At 47.8% G+C, this 23,896-nt stretch overlaps 1 protein-coding gene across 1 annotated transcript in view; it reads left to right on the top strand.

Annotated features, from left to right (window-relative positions):
- Positions 1-17,283: 17,283 nt before the first annotated feature.
- Positions 17,284-23,896, top strand: part of GAS6 (growth arrest specific 6) — a 47,728-nt gene continuing 41,115 nt past the window's right edge. The window contains exons 1-2 of the mRNA XM_083735530.1: positions 17,284-17,433; positions 18,457-18,629. Coding sequence (XP_083591656.1) covers positions 17,367-17,433; positions 18,457-18,629 — 240 coding nt within the window. The 5' untranslated portion in view covers positions 17,284-17,366. The remainder of the gene's footprint in view (positions 17,434-18,456; positions 18,630-23,896) is intronic.

Here is a 23,896-nt window from a genome sequence, read left to right as displayed (position 1 = left end):
CTTCTTGGTAGTGGCACCCTCCCTGTGGATCTCCCTCCCTTCAGATGTCAAGGAAATAAACAATTACTGTATTTTTGCTCTATAAGACTCACTTTTTCCCTCCTAAAAAGTAAGGGGAAATGTGTGTGCGTCTTATGGAGCGAATGCAGGCTGCACAGCTATCACAGAAGCCAGAACAGCAAGAGGGATTGCTGCTTTCACTGCTCAGCGATCCCTCTTGCTGTTCTAGCTTCTGAGATTCAGAATATTTTTTTTCTTGTTTTCCTCCACAAAAAACTAGGTGCGTCTTGTGGTCTGGTGAGTCTTATAGAGCGAAAAATACGGTATCTGACTTTTAGAAGACATCTGAAGACAGCCCTATATCAGGAAGTTTTTAATGTTTCATGCTTTAGTATGTTCTGATATATGCTGTGAGCCACCCAGAGTGGCTGGGGAAACCCAGCCAGATGGACGGGGTATAAATAATAAAATTATTAGCCATAGTTGTAGTAATAGTAGTATGGAAAAAATGGGTGGGGGGGAACAAAGAGGAAATAATTGCATCATGAAAGCTAGCTTGTGCAGCAACAGCAATCTATCGAGCTGTTTCTACAATGGATGTTTGTGAATGGCCCCTACAGGCAATTTTCTGCAGTGCTTTGGAACTGATGCTCTGTGTACAATTGACGGAGTAGTTAAAAAAGCAAACTGGATATGTGAGTAACACATGCAACATGCCCGCACACATTTTCAGTCAAGAGAATCATTTGCTGATGACATCCTAAGACAGAAAATTATAGTGTGACAAAACCATGATGCAAAGAAGACCGACAAGTCTATCCTTAAACTAAAATAAAAACAAGACCCAAATTGACACACTGGGTTGGACATGCATGTGACTCTGATAAACTGAAACTTAGATATGGATACATGATATCAGAAGTAGAACTGTTGCGGCAACTATCTCATCAGGTGATGACGGACATGCCTTTTCCTATCTTGCAAGTGTACTTTCGACAATAAAGAGGAAATTCCTCCCTCTGGACATTCCATGTCTGACAGCTCCTTGACAAGTCACAGCTCACAGTTGTCTCACGTAATAAGCCACCTGGGCGCCAGATTGAAGACCTTCCCTGGGTGGTAAAAAGATAAAGGGACTTTGCCCACAAATGCTGGCCATTAGCTGTCCTCAGCAGGAAGACCTACAAAGGCTCTGGCGTACTCACTACCAATGGCCTCTCCTTGGCTTGGCCTCCTGTTCTTTGCCCCTCAACTCCCGCTCTGTGGCTGCCTATGGCTCAAAGCTGACATGCAGATATTTAAATATTGGTAGTGCAGGATATAATCATTGCAGAATCTCGACAAAAGGAAATAGCGGGCAAACTGCAAAATGCTGCTGTGTGTATCACAATGTCTGAAATAAGGACGGAGCTATGTACAGGCCTTGGCTGGCTTCACGGTTTTTCCTGGATCAAGATTTTTGCCGGCACCTGTTCTTGTGATATGCAGAAATTCAGAGAAGTGTTGGCTGGCTTCGCGGTTTTCCCCACATTGATTTTTGCATAGCCCACACATACCCACACACCATGATTCACAATATATTGCCAGGTCTAAAATTATGAAACCGATAGCGCGATATGGACTTCAAACTGGTTTTGGACACTATTTTGATATATTGCCCAGCCCTAGAATGTGGTCGCATCACATAGCACAGCTCAAACACTGCCCCAAGCCCCAACATCAATTGTGCGTTGCCAGTTATTATTATTTATTATTTATTGAATTTCTACACCACCCTTCATCTGAGGATCATAGAGCAGTTCACGTCTCCTCTGCTTTTGTGGCCCCAGTTAGGTAAAGGTACCCCTGACCGTTAGGTCCAGTCGTGAACGACTCCGGGGTTACGCGCTCATCTTGCTCTATAGGCCAAGGGAGCCGGCATTTGTCCACAGACAGCTTTCGGATCATGTGGCCAGCATGACTAAGCCGCTTCTGGCGAACCAGAGCAGCACACGGAATCGCCATTTACCTTCCCGCCGGAGCGGTACCTATTTATCTACTTCCACGTTGACATGCTTTCAAACTGCTAGGTGGGCAGGAGCTGGGACCGAACAACGGGAGCTCACCCTGTAGCAGGGATTCGAACCACCAACCTTTTGATCGGCAAGCCCTAGGCTCTGTGGTTTAGACCACAGCGCCACCCATGGCCCCAATTAGGTCAGAAAAAAATATTGATCACCCAAAGGACCACCACACATGCCTAGTGCAGTGTTTCCCAACCTTTTTTGGGCAAAGGCACACTTGTTTCATGAAAAAAATCTCGAGGCACACCACCATGCCAGATGGGGAAAGGTCACTTTTTACTTATGTAAAAAAAAATAAAAAAATAGTAACAGCATAGAAGGTAATGGTTATCTCTTTGATGTCTGATGGGAGGGCATTCCACAGGGCGGGCGCCACTACTGAGAAGGCCCTCTGCCTGGTTCCCTGTAACCTCACTTTTCACAGTGAGGGAATTGCCAGAAGGCCCTTGGCACTGGATCTCAGTGTCTGGGCTGAACGATGGTGGCGGAGACGCTACTTCAGGTATACTGGACCGAAACCGCTTAGGGCTTTAAAGGTCAGCACCAACACTTTGAATTGTGCTCGGAAAGGTACTGGGAGCCAATGTAGGTCTTTCAAGACTGTCGTTACGTGGTCTCGGCGGCAGGTAGCAGCGCTCACAGCTTACGGACTGCACCGTGTAACAGGTGTCTGGCCCAGCAGCCTAAGGCGGACAAGCCACTGAAACAGGCATTCAGAATCCATTCATTTCATAAAACCTGCAGGGCTCAATCTCTGTGTTTGTGTATGTGTGTGTGTTTCTGTTTTGCCCAAGGGTCTGGGGGTGGGAGAGAGCTCTTTAGCATGATGCTTTTAAAACAATTAAATTATCAACAAACAAACCTGATGATACGAATAGCAACGTCAGGTGCTACCGGGGGGGGGGGGGCTACTCGGAAGTAAATACTGCGTCCAGGCGCAATTAGCGCTGATTTAAGGTGCACCAAGACTGCCTAAAAACCTCACCAAAGATATGCAACAAAGCGCTTCGTTGCAGAGGGGAGAGTTTGTGCACCATGGAGGCTGGAGGGCTTCTATTCTACATGCGGGGGTTGGGGGGGCGAGGAAAATGTGCTCCGTGGGGGGGGGGGCGGGGAAGGCAAGAAAAGGAGCTGAGCTCTAACTATAGGCTCCCACGCTTGAGCACGCCCGACTCGGTGGGGCGGACCACCCTCTCTCCTGGAGGAGGAGGAGGAAGAGGAGGAGGAGATTCCCATCCACGGCGTGGCCTCCCGCGCTCCTGAACGGGAAATCTCTGCAGCCCACGACTCTCCGCGAGGCAGCTCCTCCCTTCCTGCCTTGAGCCGCCGCCAGCCGCGCCCCCTCCCCAGTTATCTGCTGCCTGCCAAGCCCCGCCCCTCTTCATTGTCCTCCCCTTCTGTTTATTCCCCTTCCTCCATCCCTCGCTTTTTTCCCTCTCTTTCCTTTTTTTAAAAAAATATTTTCTCTTCCCCTTCTTTTTTCCCACCCTTTCTCCCCGCCCTCCTGGGTTAAAGGATTTGAGCAATGGGTCTGGAGGTGGAGCTCATCGGAGGATTAGCCCGACTCGCCCGCCTCCCTCCCACGGCACACTAGGCAACGTCCGGCGGCACACTAGTGTGCCGCGGCACACCGGTTGGGAAACACTGGCCTAGTGGACTGTGTTTAACTTGCTAGATCACAGGTTGTGCTGGCTTTAAATAACATGATTTTCATAAATGTAGAAGCTGAATTACTAATGACAGTTACATGAACCAACAGATACAGGTGGCACATTTATATGTTCAGGAGACAGACAGAGAGATGGTACATGTTAGATCTCTCAACTCAAAAGCAAAAGGCCTGAGGAACAACCACACAGATGCTTTAGTGGCTGACAAGCGAAAGCCTGGTGATAATGCCTTGTCCCTTCGCTTTCTTTACTGAAGTGGCTTCTTCCAGCAATAGTTTGTGAAATATACTCAGAGTCGCAAAGTGATTTCATGCTCTTTATTCAGCTCATAGTGGTGAGGAGGAATGAATGAATGTCCCCTCAAAGTATCTGCTTTATATACATTATTTACACAATGGGCTGCACATGATTGGCTAATTCTGGAATTCTACTGTAAGCCAATCAGGTTGTGGATTCACTTCTATCTGGAGCATGATTGGGTGGTTCCTGCCAACCAATCATATTGCTGCATTGTTCTAGGACCAATCAGACTGCTGCATTCTGAATCCTATTGTTCTAGGACCAATCAGACTGCTGCAATTTGGATCCTATTGTTCTAGGACCAATCAGACTGCTGCAGTTTGGATCCTATTCAACTCAGTACATAACACCCCTCCCCTCTAAGTTCCAGTCCTGCCCGGGAGGTTGCATTCATAGTCCTCGAGGTACGCCGGCGGCCTACGTGTGCGTTGTGGCCTGGGGTGTTCCCTGGTCCGGGGTTCAGGTTCTGGCTCGTGTTCCAAGGATGCTGGCTGTGATGGGCCTGTTTGGTCTGGCGCAACCGGCTCGCTCAGTCGTGGTTCTGGCTCCGGTGTCCTTTCGGCCTCGCAGGTCCTCTCTGTATTTACTGATTCTGCCTCTCCTGCTGCCCCCTCCTGCTCTATGGGCCTCACTGCCCCGCTGTTCCCTTGGGACTCCTCTGACCCTTCCTCCTCCTGGTTTTCTCCCGGGAATCGTCGCCGTATCTGGTCGCAGTGGCGGCGCCAGCATTGCCCCCCATTCGTTAGCACCTCGTACGACACGGGGCCAGTGACCCTGGTGACTGTGGCAGGTACCCATGCTGGGCCTGCCCCAAAATTCTTTGCATACACTGGGTCCTGGGCCTTGAAGGTCCGGGGGTTCCTGCCTTCCCCCACCACTACCTCATCCTGAGCTCTATCGGGGTGAAGGCGGTCCAATCTGATTGCAAGGCGCCGACCCATTAGTAGTTCAGCGGGGCTCCGGCCAGTTGTTGAGCTGGGGGTGCTGTGCTGTGCTAGGAGGAATGTGGCAAGGCGGTACTCCCAATCCCCTTGCGTTATGCGGCGAAGGGTGTCCTTGGTGGTCCGCACCATGCGTTCTGCTTGGCCATTGGTGGCAGGGTGGAATGGCGCCGAACGGATGTGGCGGATGGCGTTCTGCGCTGTGAAGGTTTGGAATTCTCCTGACGTAAATGCAGTCCCATTGTCTGAGACGAGAGTGTCAGGGAGCCCGTGGGTTGCAAAGAGCTTGCGTAGTACCCGGATGGCTGCGGACGTAGAAGTGGATGGTACCAGTGCAACTTCCAGCCATTTGGTGTAGGAGTCCACCACTATGAAGAATGTTTTCCCCTGAAAGGGGCCAGCGAAGTCCACATGCAGGCGTGACCATGGTGCTCGGGCGGACTCCCAGGACTGGACTGGGGCCCTTGGGGATCTGGGCGGGATTCTTGGCAGGCCTGGCAGTGTTTGACCCAGGCCTCTATCTCTCCGTCGATCCCTGGCCACCACACATAACTCCTGGCCAGGGCCTTCATTCTTACTACCCCTGGGTGTGTCTCATGTAGGGCTGTGAGGACCCTTTTGCGGAGGGGCTGGGGAACAACAACCCTGCTTCCCCATAACAGGCACCCCTTGTGGGCCGACAGTTCATGTTTGCGGGTTGTGTAGCCAGCGAATTCTGGCCCAGGACTGCTGCTGGGCCATCCCCTCCACACCCAGTCCAGGACCCGGGAGATGACCTTATCTTTCTTGGAATGGTGTGCAACTTCTTGTGCCTGAATGGGGCGGTCAGGAAGCAGCTCCAGGCTCATAACCTCTTGTGCAGGTGCTGAGTCGGGGCCTGTTTCTGGTAGTGGTAGCCTGCTGAGGGCGTCCGCATGGCCCATCGCCTTCCCCGGGCGGTGAATCAGTGCATACTGGTAGCTGGCAAGGAAAATTGACCACCTGAGGACACGAGGAGACAGCACTTGGGGGGTCTGCTTTTCGGGAGCAAACAAGCCAAGCAACGGCTTGTGGTCAGTCACCACGGTGAAGGGCCGCCCGTACAATAAATCATGGAATTTTTTTACTCCCTTCACGATTGCGAGCCCCTCCTTGTCTATTTGCGAGTAGTTCCGCTCGGTTGCGTTGAGTGTCTGGGAAAAGTATGCTACCGGTACCTCTCTCCCATCCGGGAGTTGGTGTCCCAGGACAGCGCCGATGCCATAGGGTGAGGCGTCGCATGCTAGCACAACTGGCAGCCTCTCGTCGAAGTGCGCCAAGACCGAGTTTGAGACAAGCAGGTCCTTGACTGCCTGGAATGCAGCCTCCTGGCGCTGGCCCCACACCCAAGGGGCCCGCTTCTCCAGGAGTCTGTGTAGGGGCTCCGCTACCGCCGCTTTGTGGGGAAGGAAGGAATGGTAAAAGTTCAATAGTCCCAAGAAGGCCTGAAGTTCAGTCTTGCTCTTGGGTGCTGGGGCATCACAAATGGCCCGTACCTTGTCCTCAGTTGGGTGGACCCCTTCTGCGTCCACCATAAATCCCAGAAAGTCCACCTGAGGCACTCCTAGTAGACATTTTTCCCGCTTCACCTTGAGACCCGCCATCTGGAAACGGTGCAGAACGGTGCGGAGGCGGTCCTCAAACTCCTCTGGTGTGGGCCCGGCAATCAACACATCATCGAAGAAGGGGGTGACGCCAGGAATCCCTTTAAGGAGCGAGTCCATTAGATTCTGGAATATGCCTGGTGCCACACTGACACCGAATTGCAGCCGCTTTACCCCGAACGCTCCTCTGTGCGTCACAATTGTCTGTGCCTCTGCTGTGGCCTCATCTACTGGAAGCTGTTGATATGCTTGGGCCAAGTCCAGCTTGCCAAAAATTTTCGACCCAGCCAGTGTGGCAAGGACATGGCTGACCACTGGCACTGGGTATGCATGGACCGTGAGGGCCTTGTTTATGGTACATTTGTAGTCTGCGCAGATGCGGACTGAACCATTAGGCTTGACGGGTGTGACGATTGGGGTTTCCCAGGGGGCATTAGGCACCGGCTCCAGCACTCCTTGCTCCACAAGCCGGTCCAATTCCTCGTCTATACGGGGTTTCAGGGCGAACGGGACCCGGCGGGCCTTTAGCCTGACCGGTCGTACTGCGGGGTCAAGCTGTAGAGCAATGGGGGGCCCCGTATACTGTCCCAATTTCCCATCGAAAACCTCTGGAAATTCCTTGCATATGGCATCCACGTCCACTTGTAAGGTAGTGTGGTTCACCCCGGTGATGGCTAGCCCCAGTGGTCCAAACCATGCCAATCCCAGTAAGCTAATGTAGGGGCCCTTGACCACAAGCAAGTCCAGTTGCCGCGTCCGCCCTCGGTATTGCACCCTGAAGGTCCCCACCCCCATTGTGGGGACCTTACGTTTCTGGAAGTCCCGGAGGGTGAATGGGGCCGGCCTGAGTTTGGGACCCCCAGTAGGACACAGTTTCCTTAAGGTCCTTGCCGAGATTATGGATAGATTTGAACCCGTGTCAAGCTCCATGCGGCATGGGGCCCCCTCTATCCGTACCTCTACATAAATTTTCTCTATGTTGGGGTAGGGCAACTGGTATACCTGGACGTCCGTGAGCTCCGTCGAGTTGCCTTGGTGCGTTGGGCCCCGGGACCTGGGGCTCTTGGATTGGTCATCTGATGCCTGGCGTCGGGTGGGCCGAGCCCGACACACCCGGGCGATGTGTCCCAATTTTCTGCACTGCCTGCACTCTACGTTGCGGAAACGGCAGGTCCTCCTCTCGTGACTTTCCCCGCAGCTTGCGCAGTTCCCTCCTTCTCGTCGAGGCAGCTGTGGTATGTGGGCTGCTTGAGTGTGCTGCTGTACTCGGTGCACTTCCTCCCTGTCAGATCCTGAGTCGTCGGTGAGGTCTTCGTGGTGAACCCTCGGTTGGGATGGCAGGCTTGGCCGTGCCTCTTGTGTCGACATCTTGGCAGCTTCCGTTGCCAGGGCCTCCTCCAGAGCGACCTGGAACGTTAGGTCCTTCTTAGCGTAGAGGCATCGTTGCAGCTTCTCATCCTTCAGGCCACCGACGAGGCGGTCCCGAAGCATGTTCTCCAGCTCTGAGAAGTTGCAGAACCGGGCGGCTCGGCGGAGAGAGGTCACAAACCCAGTTATGGTTTCCCCAGGGGCTTGCCGCTTTGCATAGAAGGCATTTCGACGAGCCACCACTGAGGGCTGTGGCGAAAAGTGCCCCTTAAGCTGTTCCATTATTGTTTTGTATGGAACAGTAGCGACGTCTTCAGGCGCAAGGAGAGCCCGGGCGATTTCAAATGTCTCCTCTCCGCAGACGCTGAAGAATATCGCCCTCTTCTTGGCGTCTTCTTCATCGGTGACCCCTTTGGCTTCTAGGAGGAAGGTAAAACGGGAGGCGTACGCTTCCCAGTCTCCCGTTGCTGGGTTGAACGGCGAGAAGCTGCTGTCGGTTGCCATTCTGAGTTCCTTGTGTCCCGGAGCTGAAGCCTGGATACACGGTGCGAGGCAGCGGTGCGGCAGGTGGCGGTGCTGTGTGTGGCAGTCAGTTCAGCGGGATCCCACCTTCGTCGCCAGTGAAATATACTCAGAGTCGCAAAGTGATTTCATGCTCTTTATTCAGCTCATAGTGGTGAGGAGGAATGAATGAATGTCCCCTCAAAGTATCTGCTTTATATACATTATTTACACAATGGGCTGCACATGATTGGCTAATTCTGGAATTCTCCTGTAGGCCAATCAGGTTGTGGATTCACTTCTATCTGGAGCTGGATTGGGTGGCTCCTGCCAACCAATCATATTGCTGCATTGTTCTAGGACCAATCAGACTGCTGCATTCTGAATCCTATTGTTCTAGGACCAATCAGACTGCTGCAATTTGGATCCTATTGTTCTAGGACCAATCAGACTGCTGCAGTTTGGATCCTATTCAACTCAGTACATAACAGTTTGTTTGCAATGGAGAGGTGCTATCATGCTAAAAAGGAAGCACAATGTTCAGTTCACCTATAGGAGGCAGAGCCCAACCTCAGCACAGTCGCTTCTTATAAATCAACCACTAGAGATTATCTCTTTATAGGCAAAAAGCACTGCACAAAATGTCCTGTGGTTAATAACGGGAAAACAGAGAACTTGTCTAGGTCCTTTCTAGTAAAAGAAAACGAGAAACCCTCAGCTGGCAATGTTAATCCTTCCTTCTGCTATGGGGAAGTGAGAATATGTCAAAAACAAAACCTCAACTAGTTCTTCTTTCACAAGAAACAGCTTTTGAAAGATTCTGTTCCATGATAGAAGGCATAACCAACAACTGATGAAAAGGACTCCAGTCCTTGGGGAAACACAGCCAGATGGGCAGGGATATAAATATTAAAATTATTGTTAAATTGTAATTATTATGTATGCAATAGTAATTTGGTTCACCTTTACAATGCTACAATACTTTTTGTTGTTTTCAACAGCAGTTATGACAAAATAAAAACTAGTTCTGAGCAAGTTGTATAGAAAACCAGAGTTACAGTCTCCCAAATGGAATGTCTAGTTGCCATTTTGGGGCTAGACAGCTCGAAAGTCCTATTTGTCAGTATGACTTTTTGGTTCCTGAAATTCATGCTCATTGTGCAGATAAAATATAATGGATAGAATTCTACAGGATGTATTGCTAGTGTGTGAAAACAGTCAAGATCCACTATTATTACAAAATAAAAAGTAAGATTAATCACACCTGCATTCTACACATTTCTTTCTTTGAGTCTTTGTGTGTGGAAAAGGAAACCATTTTTCCTACAAAAGTCAACTTGAAAAATTTGCATGAAGAGGGAGTTCACAATGCTATTCTGCATCTCTTGCCTTTTTTATATAGCAGTGTCTATATAAAAATGTGTCTATATAAAAACATGTCTATTTAGAAGTAAGTTTCACTGTGCTCGTGGAGGCTTATTTCCAGGTAAACAGGTATAGAAATTTAGCCTCAATTCCACACCCAGAGGGACGTGGGTGGCGCTGTGGGTTAAACCACAGAGCCTAGGACTTGCTGATCAGAAGTGTTAAGTTGTGGGCGAACATATCAGACGACACAGCGATTCTTCCAAAACAGCTCTTTATTTGTAAGCTGGAACTGAACTGAACTGAGGAGCTCAGTCAGCCTGCTTATACAGAGCTCCACTAGAATGCAACAGTAACCATTTTCTGTAAATAGCCAATCACTGAACGTCACTTTCGATCCTTCATTTGCATAACTATCTACAGTATCCCCCTGCTGGCCCAGGGTGAGAACTTCAGTACATAACAAGAAGGTCAGCGTTTTGAATCTTCGCAACGGGGTGAGCTCCTGTTGCTCAGTCCCTGCTCCTGCCAACGTAGCAGTTTGAAAGCACGTCAAAGTGCAAGTAGATAAATAGGTACCACTGTGGTGGGAAGGTAAACGGTGTTTCCGTGAGCTGCTTTAGTTCACCAGAAGCAGCTTAGTCATGCTGGCCACATGACCCAGAAGCTGTACGCTGGCTCCCTCGGCCAATAAAGCGAGATGAGCGCCGCAACCCCAGAGTCGGTCACGACTGGACCTAATGGTCAGGGGTCCCTTTACCTTTACCTTACTCCACACTCAGAAAGGCTGCTCATGACCTTTAAATGAAGCCTAAATTCCTCTTACCTGCGACAGCAAATTAAAGCAATGCAGAGCATGAAGTTTGGTTGCAAGATATATGCAAATTATCTCATTAGTTCTGTTTTTAGCTGAGCTAATTGCTTGTTATTTTTTTTTAAAAAAACAAACCTATGTGCTGGTAAGGTCACTTCAGGAAAAAGTGGACAAAAATGGCTTACTTAGCCAACATTCCACTTTCTTCAATTTGGTCTGAGCACGTATTTTATTACTACAGGAAAAACACAAGGCCTAATTGCCTTTTGAATCTAATGCAACAATTTCACAATGTTTCTTATAAAAGTCCTTGTTAAACAAGGATAAATGCCATGTGCTATGCTCCCTTCCCATTTGCAGCTGATAACAAACATAATTCTCACCGATAAGCCCCACAATGTGCTTTTATAGAAACCCACAAAATTAAACAAAGTGGGAGAACAACAGTCACGACATCTCCAACTTCTATTGTCAACCCCCCCCCCCCCCGGTCCCATTTTGTTCTTTTACGGAAGCAAAAAGACAAGCGTTCATTACAAATGTCCCATTTCTAGCCATTACTTCCCAAACGGCTCTGAGGGGTAAACAATGCGGTCTTAACAAAGCTCCCAACTTATATTGATTAAGTCCCATGTTATCTAATCTGTCCCTGGTCACCCAGTGCCCATTTCAATTTCAAAAAGTGGGCTTTACATTGTTTCTGGAAGACATTTTGATGGGTCCCTCCCAGCAGGGAATTTCAGGAATGAGGAACAGCTTCTGTGACTGTCTACCTTACTTCCTTACTATTAATGTGAACTGACATATTGCTGTGGTTCTACCTGACAAAGAAGAATGAATGATGAAGGATATAACAAAAGCACTTCAATGGTCCTTTGCCTGGAAATCTCCACTTCCTTGCTTGTACTATGTGACACAATCAGTAAGGAAGACTGAGAGACAGCTAGGTTTCTGAGAACAACCTATGATCAAACCATGGTTTCAGAGCCTGGCTAGTTTAAACCAAAGGTAGCTGGACCATAAAGAAGGCTGATCACCGAAGAATTGATGCTTTTGAATTAAGGTGCTGGGGGAGACTCTTGAGAGTCCCATGGACTGCAAGAAGATCAAACCTATCCATTCTTAAGGAAATCAGCCCTGAGTGCTCACTGGAAGGACAGATCCTGAAGCTGAGGCTCCAATACTTTGGCCCCCTCATGAGAAGAGAAAACTCCCTGGAAAAGACCCTGATGTTGGGAAAGATTGAGGGCACAAGGAGAAGGGGATGACAGAGGACGAGATGGTTGGACAGTGTTCTCAAAGCTACCAGCATGAGTTTGACCAAACTGCGGGAGGCAGTGGAAGACAGGAGTGCCTGGCATGCTCTGGTCCATGGGGTCACGAAGAGTCGGACACGACTAAATGACTAAACAACAACAGGGAACCTCAGGCTCGGTAACCAAATGCAACCTTCCCAGCCTTCCTATCCAGGCCAAGGCTCACTGCAACTTTCTCATGTAGGACAGGGGTGGAAAACCTCAGGCCTGGGGGCAAATGCCATCCTCTGTCAGGTCCTAAAGACTCTCCCAGGGCCACACTCCTTACTAGCCATGCTTTTCACCCTCCTCAAATGCTTTTGCCTGGCTAAAATGCATCTTTGAACTGCAATAATGTCTTTTGCTTCATAAAGGAGTGCATGTGTGGAAACAGGAAACCTCTGACTTTTGAGTGTCCATAATGTAACCTATAGTACAACCATTGTATGCCTCTGTGTATAGTGCAATAATGCATGCATCATTGACTTAAAATGCAGGTTTGTCATTCTTTTTCTCAATTCCAACTGAAGCTGGCTTCGGGGGAAACACTTCAAAACACAGAATTTCGTAAGAAACAACATGATAGATGCAGGATAGCTGTGGATTGTGCTTAACCTTGTGTGTACAACCACTTCCCAAACCATGGGAGTGTGCTGGACGTACACAGCCTTAGAATCATATCCACTGTTCCACTCACATGTTGTCCCTGAATCTTCTTTCCCCTTTTCTTCTTCTGGCCCCTGGAAAGCTGTTCATTATGGGATGCAGTCCTTGGGTTGAAAGAGGCTCCCCACTCCTGACAGAGGGGAAAGTTATGGTTTCCCAGTATGTCAGAACTAGGCCAATGTGCTGTGTGTCATCAATAAAAGCAAATCTAGTTTTAGAAGTTATTATGGAAGAGAAAACCACAGGTAATATATAAAAACATATGGTACTTACAAATGTGGAGGTCTTTGCAGAATTCTAGCTGCCTCATTTAGTTGCTGTGAAAGAGAAATAAAGGATCTATTAAAATAGCCATATAGGTTGGGACACCTTCCCTATGAAGTTTAGAAAAAAGATGACTACAGTATGGTGAAAATTGATACAATGGTAAAGGATGTGGATACAACTTAGTGAATTCCACTCATCGTGCTAGAAGAACTCAAAGCCACCCAATAATATTGATGAGTACCAAGTCAAGGATGAACAAAAGGAAGTTTAAAAAAAACAACCTTATGAAACACTCCTAACTCTTCTTAAAATGAAATATTATTCATTCAGCCAACCCTTATTGGCATAATTGAAATATTTATGGGCTGTGGTGTACAGTACATTGTGAAAAACTGCCTTTGTTACAAAGCATACATTTGAACCCACATGCATGTCCAACACATACACGTATCCCTGTACATACTTCCAAGAGGTTTAGGATCCTTCACAAGAGCTAAAACATGCACCCATATGACTATGCTATAATAAGAAATAACTTTTTGCCATTATGAAATAGTTAGTCTTTAAGACTAACACGGGACACACTCGTCATTTTTGCTGCAACAGAAAAACATAACTACCCCTCTGGAACTTCTTGGTATTGAGAGAGCATTTTGAGAATTCATGATGTGTCAATGTCACATGTTACCCCCATGTAACTATGCATAAAAGCAAACGGAGGTGTTTTTTGTTTGTTAGTTATGTACTGAGTTGAATAGGATCCAAACTGCAGCAGTCTGATTGGTCCTAGAACAATAGGATCCAAAATGCAGCAGTCTGATTGGTCCTAGAACAATAGGATTCAGAATGCAGCAGTCTGATTTGTCCTAGAACAATGCAGCAGTATGATTGGTTGACAGGAGCCACCCAATCCAGCTCCAGATAGAAGTGAATCCACAACCTGATTGGCCTACAGGAGAATTCCGGAATTAGCCAATCACGTGCAGCCCATTGTGTAAATAATGTATATAAAGCACATACTTTGAGGGGACTTCCATTCCCTCCTCACCACTATGAGCTGAATAAAGAGCATGAAATCCACTCTCGACTCTGAGTATATTTCATTTTTCCAAGGTTTTAAAAAGAGTCGGGTGAAGTAGCAGCCAGAGGAACATTTTGCAGGAACTTAAAGAACCCTTTTAAATTCAGAACAGCTTCCTTTTAAGCATTGTAAACATCTCCTGAATTGGATGCACAAGTCCTGGCTGATTTTAAAAGCTAATTTCATGTGTCAAATATGACCTCCAATTAAAGGAAATCACACTGAGAATTAACTAAGGCACACATTGTGGGGACAAAACAGTCCAGCATTTCCTGTCTTTCAGAACCATGCTGTACTTCCTGGCACCTGGGTGGAAAATACGATTAGAAAACTGAAGTGGCAAGTTCCAGATCGGAATGTTTCTAAGGCATATTTTGACACATTCCCACACTGCACTGTGTTCTCTCAAATTACCCAATTTGCAGTTACTGTAAGTAATTCTAATATTTTTCTTCTGCTCAAAAAATCCTTCCTCCTATAAAATGTGTTGCATGCCAGCAATGATATGTTCTGATGCATAATTCTTATTGGTTTGCTTTCTGGCTGACCTAGCACAAGCCTGAACCAGCCACAGAGACTTGATAAACTGAAGGAAGCACAGCCCAGACAACTCTGAAACAGGCATGTAGACCGAAATCCTATGCATGTTTACTTGGAAGCAAGTCCCAATGAGTTCCTACAGAACTGCAGCTGCATAGCACTGAGATGCCCTTGCAATTAAGTAGATCTGCTCATAGGTGAAATATCATTAAAGGGACAGAGGAGGGCAATTCATTCCCCTTCTCAAAAGCAAGAATAAGAAGCAAATGATCCATTTACCCATATCACATTATTGCACTGGACCATGCAAACAGCTCCTTCACTCCATTTGTAAGTAACATTCCATTGAAGGGAATTTTTAGGTCATGTTTGTGAAACTGGATTCCCCCCTCCTTTAATAAATCAAATTTAAAAACTGCCTCAACTAGTATGTACATTACATCAAACAATAGGCTGCTTCTTCCAGGAATGTTACAAACTTTCAGAAGTGGTGCTTGCCAGGCTACAAAATGCACTCCCTTCATCACTCAGATATAATAAAGCCAAGTTAAGCATTTGTTGGTATAGAAAGTTTTTAAAACTAGCTAGAGGAGTGCTATACAAGTGATGAAATAGTTGTAATACAATACAGTGGTACCTCGGGTTACATATACTTCAGGTTACATACGCTTCAGGTTACAGACTCCGCTAACCCAGAAATAGTACCTCAGGTTAAGAACTTTGCTTCAGGATGAGAACAGAAATCGTGCTGCAGCGCCATGGCAGCAGCAGGAGGCCCTTTTAGCTAAAGTGGTGCTCAGGTTAAGAACAGTTTCAGGTTAAGAACGGACCTCCGGAATGAATTAAGTACTTAACCCAAGGTACCACTGTATTATTTTGTGTGGTACCATAATAACCTCACAGGACTACTTCAAAACATGTACGAATGGAAGACAGAGCCATGAGTGCCATAAGACCACCCTGCATCCCTTAAATTAACCTGCTGTCCCCAGGTGAGATCTTAAGAATCATAGAATTGTAGAGCTGGAAGGGACCCCAAGGGTCATCCAGTCCAACCCAACCCTTTGCAATGAAGGAATCCTGCCCACAGGCATCCCTGGGTGGCCTTGAACCACCAACCTTCTGGTTAACAGCCAGACGCACCAACCCTTTCTGCCACAGTAAGAATGAGTGATGCTGTTCCACTGCAAGAGTAAAAGTAAGATTCAACTATCAGTCTGGTGGGCATCTGTACGTGAAATGGGAGGGTGAGACTGGCTGCATACATGCCATACTTTTAAAGCACATTTGAAAGACATTTCTACCCTCAAATAATTCTGGGCAATGGAGTTTGTTAAGGGTTGCTGGGAACAGTAACTTTGCGAGACATAAACGGTAGTGCCCAGAATTCCTTGAGGAGAAAAATGTGCTTTGAAGGTAGAGTGTGCATGCATCTGTCTTGTCCTTTGCCTCAGGCAACAGAATGTCTTGGGGTGGAGCCTTCATACATGCTCTGAGGAAGTGATGACCAATGGCAAGTTCTTAGAATGAAAGTGTGCAATCTGTGGGCAGTGCTAGGCTGTTGCTATTCAGGTTGTGCAATTAAAGTTGATTTGAATAAATTCACTTCCCTCAAAACTGGACTTGCTGAAAAAAGGAAAGTGACAGAAAAAAATTACGGGGAAATCATATGGGGACACTTGCTTTGAAGCAACATCATCTAACTTCCCTGAAAACAAATCAGGATGAACGTTCAATGACCAACGTCGTATAACCTCCTTGCAAACAATTAAGCATAAATGCTGAATAAATAGGCCGTCTACAAGTGACTATGTACATATTGCTATACCACTACCACACACACAGAGCCTAGGACTTGCTGATCAGAAGGTCGGCGGTTCGAATCCCCGCGACAGGGTGAGCTCCCGTTGCTCGGTCCCTGCTCCTGCCAACCTAGCAGTTTGAAAGCACATCAAAGTACAAGTAGATAAATAGGTACTGCTCCGGCGGGAAGGTAAATGGCGTTTCCGTGCGCTGCTCTGGTTTGCCAGAAGCGGCTTAGTCATGCTGGCCACATGACCCAGAAGCTGCACGCCGGCTCCCTTGGCCAATAAAGCGAGATGAGCGCCGCAACCCCAGAGTCGGTCACATCTGGACCTAATGGTCAGGGGTCCTTTATCTTTACCACACACAGGAGCCAACTGCAAGGGGCTGAGGTCCCTTCGACCCCCAGTATAATATTTGAGGGGGCTGCCCACCCCAAAGTTGATTGGCATTGCCATTCAAATAGCGTCATGTGATCCCCCCCCCAATATTTTATTCAAGTTGTCTGGCACCCCTGCACACACACACGCCATGAGGCACGCACACCATTGTGGATATGCAACGACTGCCACTTAAATGCGATAATAATCCTTACGTGGGCTATTTCGCGCGCAAAATTGCTGTCCACGTACGAATGTTGTCACCTCAAACGAAGCACAAACCTGAAGGCCGGAGGGCAAGTGACTTCGTAACTGTAAAGGAATCTGGGGCGCGCACGGAAACTGGCTCGGTGGCAGCGGAGGGCATGTTCCGCCGCCCCCACCCCACGGGTCACTCTGCTCGTTCTGCCATATTCCCTCCGGGCCTCGCCTCTCTCTGCCCCTCTTTCCAGCGACCCTGCACCGAGGGCGCGCGAAGCCTGAGGTGTGTCGCTGTGGCTGCAAAGCCCTGAGCGCGAACTTTCTCAATTGATTGGCTCAGCTGCAGAAGCGACTCCCCCGCTGGGCTCGGCGGAGCTCGCGCTGCCTTCCAACAGTAGCTGCGCTCGCTCCTCCTGCACCAGAACGCCCTGCTCCTCTCCGCCACTCGGAGGGCGCAGCCCCAGCCTCAGCAGCAGCAGCAGCCGCATCATGCAGCAGCCGCCGGCTCCAGCTGCTGCCCTCTTGCTAGTCCTGCTGGCTACAGACTCCTCGCAGAGTGAGTAGTACTTCGGGGGGCTTCGCCTTTTCCTTCCCCCGCCCGCCCTGACTGGAGAAAGAAAACACCCTCTTTTACCCGCCATTCTTGCAATTTCTCCTTGCAGAGAAAAATATCACTTCGGCTTTATCCCCCCCCGCCCTCTCTCTCCACCCCCCGCCCCACTCTTTAATTAGCCCCCTCCTTTGATTATTAATCGATATATAGAAAAGTCTCCACACGAGCAATGCAGCTTCTCCGGACTGAGGAAAGAACAGTATTCTATAGAGACATGTCAGCCCTTTTACTGCTCTAACCATTGCCCCTCAAGGTCAGGACATCCCAAACGCCTTTCCTCACAAGGAGCCGGTTGCACCCAATGGGCCACCCAGCCAAGCCTGCCTGCCTGCCTTTCACTTCAAGGGTGCCTTAAAACAAAACAAATGTTTATGTTCTCAAACCTCCCCCCGCCCCATCACTTTTTGGAGACCTTCTGCTGCTGGGCTTTAAAGGCTGACTTTACCATTTTCCAGAAAAAAGGGTGAGTGGTGACACACACTCCCTCTGCTCCCCCTCACCCCCAACCACATCCCCGGCCAAGCATTGTTTCTTGGGGAGCGCGAGAGAGAGCGCGCGCGGGCGTGCTCAAGAGGGCAAAGGGGCGCACGGATGTCATTGTTTATGGCCCGCTGAGGTGGATCTCGGTGGCGCCGCTCTGGGCGCGCTGGCGGCTGCTGGGCATTGTTTTGGTTGCTGGAGGCAGGCAGAGGGACGTCAATGGACGAACTGGTCTAGCCCCCTGTGAGCTGAGGGGACAGGGAAAGCCGCAGCGGGACTCTCCCCCCCCCCCCATGACAGTTTCACAGACTCCTCGGGCTGCCAAGTGCGCGGCGGGGCCATTGTTCCCCGAGCGCGAGCGCGCGCGCCTCCCCACACCCCCCGCGCAGCTTTGCACGCTCCGCTCTTTTGTTACCGTCGGGGGTGGGGTGGGGGTGGTTTCCCAATGCTAATGGCTCCTTTCCCTGCTTCCTTTCGGGGCCCCAGCTATGCTGCTTCACAGAACCCGGGAGGAGGCTTCGCAGTTCCTTCGGCAGAGGCACCGCCGAGCCTACCAGATTTTCGAAGAGACCAAGCAAGGCCATCTGGAGCGAGAGTGTGTGGAGGAGCTCTGCAACAAAGAGGAAGCCCGGGAGGTGTTTGAGAACGACCCTGAGACGGTAAGGAGGGAGGGGGAGAGAGGTGCCGGCGATAACTAATTTAATTAATTTATTTATTTATTTTTTAAATTAAATGAGCAGCTGAGTGTTCGGGCCTGCTGCAAGCTGCAGGAGTGGGGAACGAGGGCGCCAGCTGCTCGCACAGCTGGGGAAGTTGTTTGGAGGAGGAGCCATTAGATAAATAACTGAAACCACACAGGGTAACCAGCACTTCGCTTAACAAGATTGCGTTTGGATTTCTAGGCCAAGAAAGCGGCGGGGAGGCGCTGTTTATATTGGACTAAATTGGCATTAATCTGCTAATACGAGTTTCTTGTGTGTGGGGGGGTGTTGTTACTGGAGTAGGGAGAGAGGAGTTTAACTTGTCATAATACTTATGAGAATCCTTTGGGTTATCTTGGTTTTCTGCTTCACTCTTCCACCTCTCCTGGACTCTTAAGTGTTTAAAATGCTTGTAAGCCCCAAGGATTTTGCTGAAGCAATCTCCTGAAAAGAAGCATTTAATATTTTTCTAATTTACCGGTAGATGAGTGATCAAAATCTCCTGTTGGATTGGGGTCCTCCCCCTTCCCTCCGGATGAAAACTTGTTTGTTACTAGATACAGTGGTACCTCAGGTTACATACGCTTCAGGTTACATATACTTCAGGTTACAGACTCCGATAACCCAGAAATATTACCTTGGGTTAAGAACTTTGCTTCAGGATGAGAACAGAAATCGTGCTCCGGCGGCATGGCAGCAGCAGGAAGCCCCATTAGCTAAAGTGGTGCTTCAGCTTAAGTACGGACCTCTGGAACGCATTACATACTTAACCCGAGGTACCACTGTAAATGTAAGCAGTCATTGAGCTTATGTAGAATGAGTCTGGTTTTTTAAAGTAGTTTGCCTAGTGAGAACAATGTGGTCATAGGTCTACAGCTGTTTAGTTCTAAAACTCTCAAAAGTGTAAAGAATGCGATTTAAATAAACTGTGTTTCAAATGGGTCATCAATAGTGTTATGCTTGTAGTATTCAGATTGGCTAGTATTTTTGCATAAATAGAATGGCGTTTGAATGGCCGCTTAAAAATGATTTCCTGATTTGCTTGCATCTTCCAGATGTGCTGCTCTGAATAGGCTCTTTTATTGCTCGGATTATCTGGCATTAGTTTAGGGAATAAATTTCCTGGAGAAGAAATTGACTGGTGATTTTGCACAGGGCTGTGCTTTCCCGTTAATGATTTGATGCAAGTGGGTAGGGAAAGAGTTATGTAGGTCAAAAGTACTGAGAATGGGAGGGACTTGGCTGTTTTCTCTTGGAGTAGTTAATGTTTCGTATTTAAGGCAAAACATGTCTTGACATGTATACTTTTAATAGACTTGGAACTATCGCAGCATGAAGAATAGTTGCAAAACAATAGGGGGGGGAATGCAGCAAGTAACTTCTGCTAGAAGTGTTTACTGTGAGGTTTCAACACATTGATCCAGGTGAAATCAAGGTTTTTTTGTTTAAAGAGCAAAATAGACTGGGGTATTATTTTCCTATTTAATGGCGTGCAATTAAGACTTTATAAGTTGGGTAGCAGGGACACGGGTGGCACTGTGGCTTAAACCACAGAGCCCAGGACTTGCCGATCAGAAGGTCGGCGGTTCGAATCCCCGTGGCAGGGTGAGCTCCCATTGCTCCGTCCCAGCTTCTGCCAACCTAGAAGTTCAAAAGCACGTCAAAGTGCAAGTAGATAAATAGGTACCGCTCCAGTGGGAAGGTAAACGGCATTTCCGTGCACTGCTCTGGTTCGCCAGAAGCGGCTTAGTCATACTGGCCACATGACCCGGAAGCTGTACGCTGGCTCCCTTGGCCAATAAAGCGAGATGAGCGCCGCCACCCCAGAGTCGGTCACGACTGGACCTAATGGTCAGGGGTCCCTTTACCTTTTACCTTTAAGTTGGGTAGCATTGCAGAGCAAACTCATTAACGGTTGTGTTCTCACTGAGTTGATCTCATAAATACTTACTGATACTTGTACATTCTTAACTTTTAAATAATAAGTGCCACACTTGAGCTGCATTGGTAAGACTTGGGGTGGAGGATAGAATGTGGTGCATTCATCTCTCCTGGCCTCCACTGGTAGGGAAGAGCATTGCTCATGGGGTCTTCTTCATTGCAGCGGAGGCCAAAGTGTTTGGTACCACCATCCCTGGTGGTTTTCCCTAGTGGTTTTCAGCCAGTGTGCCTTGAATGATGGTCAGGTGTGCCACGGGCAACACTGTCCTCTGTCTCTTTCCTTCCTTCCTTTATTTGATGCCCTCTCACGTCTCTGCCTCCCAAAGGCTTGTGCAGCTATTTATTGCAGCAGTCCTGGCTATAAGCTCTGCAGGCAGGGCCGGATTTAGATGAAGAGCAGCCCTAGGCTACTCTACTTGTGAGGCCCCTCCCCATCCCCCACCCTCCCAACTACTGTAGACAAAAATGGAAGAGTATTATAAACAAAATTGAGTGAAGCCAAGGTTGATGACGGGTATTTAAATTCTACAATTCACAATTTCTCCTCTAAAGGACATAAGATATTATTGTTAAATACCATGGTGATTTAAAAAAATGCATAAAATTAACACTGGTGGGCAGGCCTGTGTGTAATAGTTGCTGGGCCTGAGTTGCCTTGCCCTCACATGAAGTCTTAGGTTTACAATTTTGGGAGAGGGGACTAAGGAGGAGAGAGAGGATGTGGGATTCTCCTAAGCTTCTGGGGGAAGAAGAGAATGGTGGGTAAAGTCCCTTACAAAGATGGAAATGCATTGAGCTTAAAGAGGTAGAGATGTATTTTTGGAGTTCAGCATTCAGTGCATTTAATTAAAGCTAATGCAGTGACTAGGGACGCAGGTGGCGCTGTGGGTTAAAGCCTCAGCGCCTAGGACTTGCCGATCGAAAGGTCGGCGGTTCGAATCCCTGCGGCGGGGTGCGCTCCCGCTGCTCGGTCCCAGCGTCTGCCAACCTAGCAGTTCGAAAGCACCTCCGGGTGCAAGTAGATAAATAGGGACCGCTTACCAGCGGGAAGGTAAACGGCGTTTCCGTGTGCGGCTCTGGCTCGCCAGAGCAGCGATGTCACGCTGGCCACGTGACCCGGAAGTGTCTCCGGACAGCGCTGGCCCCTGGCCTCTTGAGTGAGATGGGCGCACAACCCCAGAGTCTGTCAAGACTGGCCCGTACGGGCAGGGGTACCTTTACCTTTAATGCAGTGACTGAGCTCTGAACTGGGGGTGCTTCTGGTTCAAATGCTATCTCAGTGATCAACTACAGTGGTACCTTGGGTTACAGACGTTTCAGGTTACAGACTCTGCTAACCCAGAAATAGTACCTTGGTTAAGAACTTTGCTTCAGGATGAGAACAGAAATCGTGTGGCGGCAGCGGGAGGCCCCTTTTTAGCTAAAGTGGTGCTTCAGGTTAAGAACAGTTTCAGGTTAAGAACGGACCTCCAGAACGAATTAAGTTCTTAACCCAAGGTACCACTGTACTGGGTAGTATTAGGCAAACCTCTGTCTGTCTCCCTTTCCTCACTCCCTGAATAGTATGTGCTGTATAAATGCAGATAAATTATAACACACCTATGAATGTTACTAGGAATTAATGCCACTTTACAACTTTTATGTCAATATTATGTAATTTGCAGGTTTTACATGCTATCATAGCACAGCACCGAAAAAGAACATCAGAATTGCTGTTTAGGTCAATCATTTATGTATTCCAGCCTTTCCTAAAAATACACAATGCTGCATGTCATTTGGTGTTTGAGTTAGGCTAGAATGAGAAAGGTGAAAGCAAAGCAAAAGCTTGTGCTCTATTGTTCAGAGTCATGACCTGTGCAGTTGTCTTCCCAAAAGGTATGCTGGTCTGTGACTGAAATAAAGTTTGATACTGATACTCCCAAAAGGTATTTGTGCTTCTAAATGGTCCTACAGGGCAAGCTAGATGTGACATTACTCATGTCTTTAACTCTGGTTTACATTAAGGTTACCAGATTTTTTTCAGTGAATCGGGGGGCACTTCTCAACTTCAATGGCTTTTGTATGGGGACTGATTTGCAAATCCGGGGACTGTCCCTGCGAAACAGGGACGTCTGGTAACCTTAGTTTACATAGAAGAAAGTGGGGATGGGGGAATCTAGACCATAACACTGGGCGCGGAAGAGTGGCTCTTTGACCCATTCAAAATGAGTTCCTTTGTGTTGGCTACTTGCAAAGGGTGGAGAACTCTTATTGGCAGTTTGAGGATGTAGCTTTGTAGCTTTTTAAAAAAAGAAATACTTAGGGTGCACAAGATTTTTCTATGGCTGTAATACTTTTCACAGGTTTGATCTTCTTGCAGTCCATGGGACTCTCAAGAGCCTCCTCCATGGGACTCTCAGGAGGAGACTCTTGAGAGTCTCATGGACTGCAAGAAGATCAAACCTATCCATTCTGAAGGAAATCAGCCCTGAGTGCTCACTGGAAGGACAGATCCTGAAGCTGAGGCTCCAATACTTTGGCCACCTCATGAGAAGAGAAGACTCCCTGGAAAAGACCCTGATGTTGGGAAAGATTGAGAGCACAAGGAGAAGGGGATGACAGAGGACGAGATGGTTGGATAGTGTTCTTCGAAGCTACCAGCATGAGTTTGACCAAACTGCGGGATGCAGTGGAAGACAGAAGTGCCTGGCGTGCTCTCGTCCATGGGGTCACGAAGAGTCGGACATGACTAAACGACTAAACAACAAATACTTTTCATATTTGGAAGTAGAAACTGCTGGCTCTTTCTCTACATGGCTGTGGAGTCTTTTCTCTGCTTGACAAATTAAAAATGTAAGATATTTGGTCATGCATCCCTGCAATTAACATGTGTCCTGGGATGCAAGGACATTGATTTGTGTGATATAACTTCTCTGTAGGGGAGATGGTTTGTTTGTTTGAGAATGACAATTTATCATGGGGATTAAATAATGTTTTGAAAAAAGCACGACATATTTATTGTCAATCCTGTTTACGCCATGCTGTCACAGCAGCCGTTATATCCCAGTTTATGCATTTCTATGCTGGCACAGCAAGTATTAGGCTTCTAGGTCATTAGGGATTTTCAAGAGATAATTTGGATGTAGCAGAAAGGAAAAGGGGGAAAAACATTTGAAAAAACAACAACTTTATTGAAAATATAACAAACAAATACCCATATAGCCCCAAGAAGTATTCCATGCATAAACAATATAAATGATGCAGTCAGACATTAAGTAGGTTTGTGTAATAGTTTTGAGTTTATT

Source organism: Podarcis gaigeae (assembly GCF_964106915.1).
Source record: "Podarcis gaigeae genome assembly, chromosome: 4".
In the NCBI taxonomy this organism is placed as follows: Eukaryota; Metazoa; Chordata; class Lepidosauria; order Squamata; family Lacertidae; genus Podarcis; species Podarcis gaigeae.
This window is presented reverse-complemented; position numbering and strand designations above follow the sequence as displayed.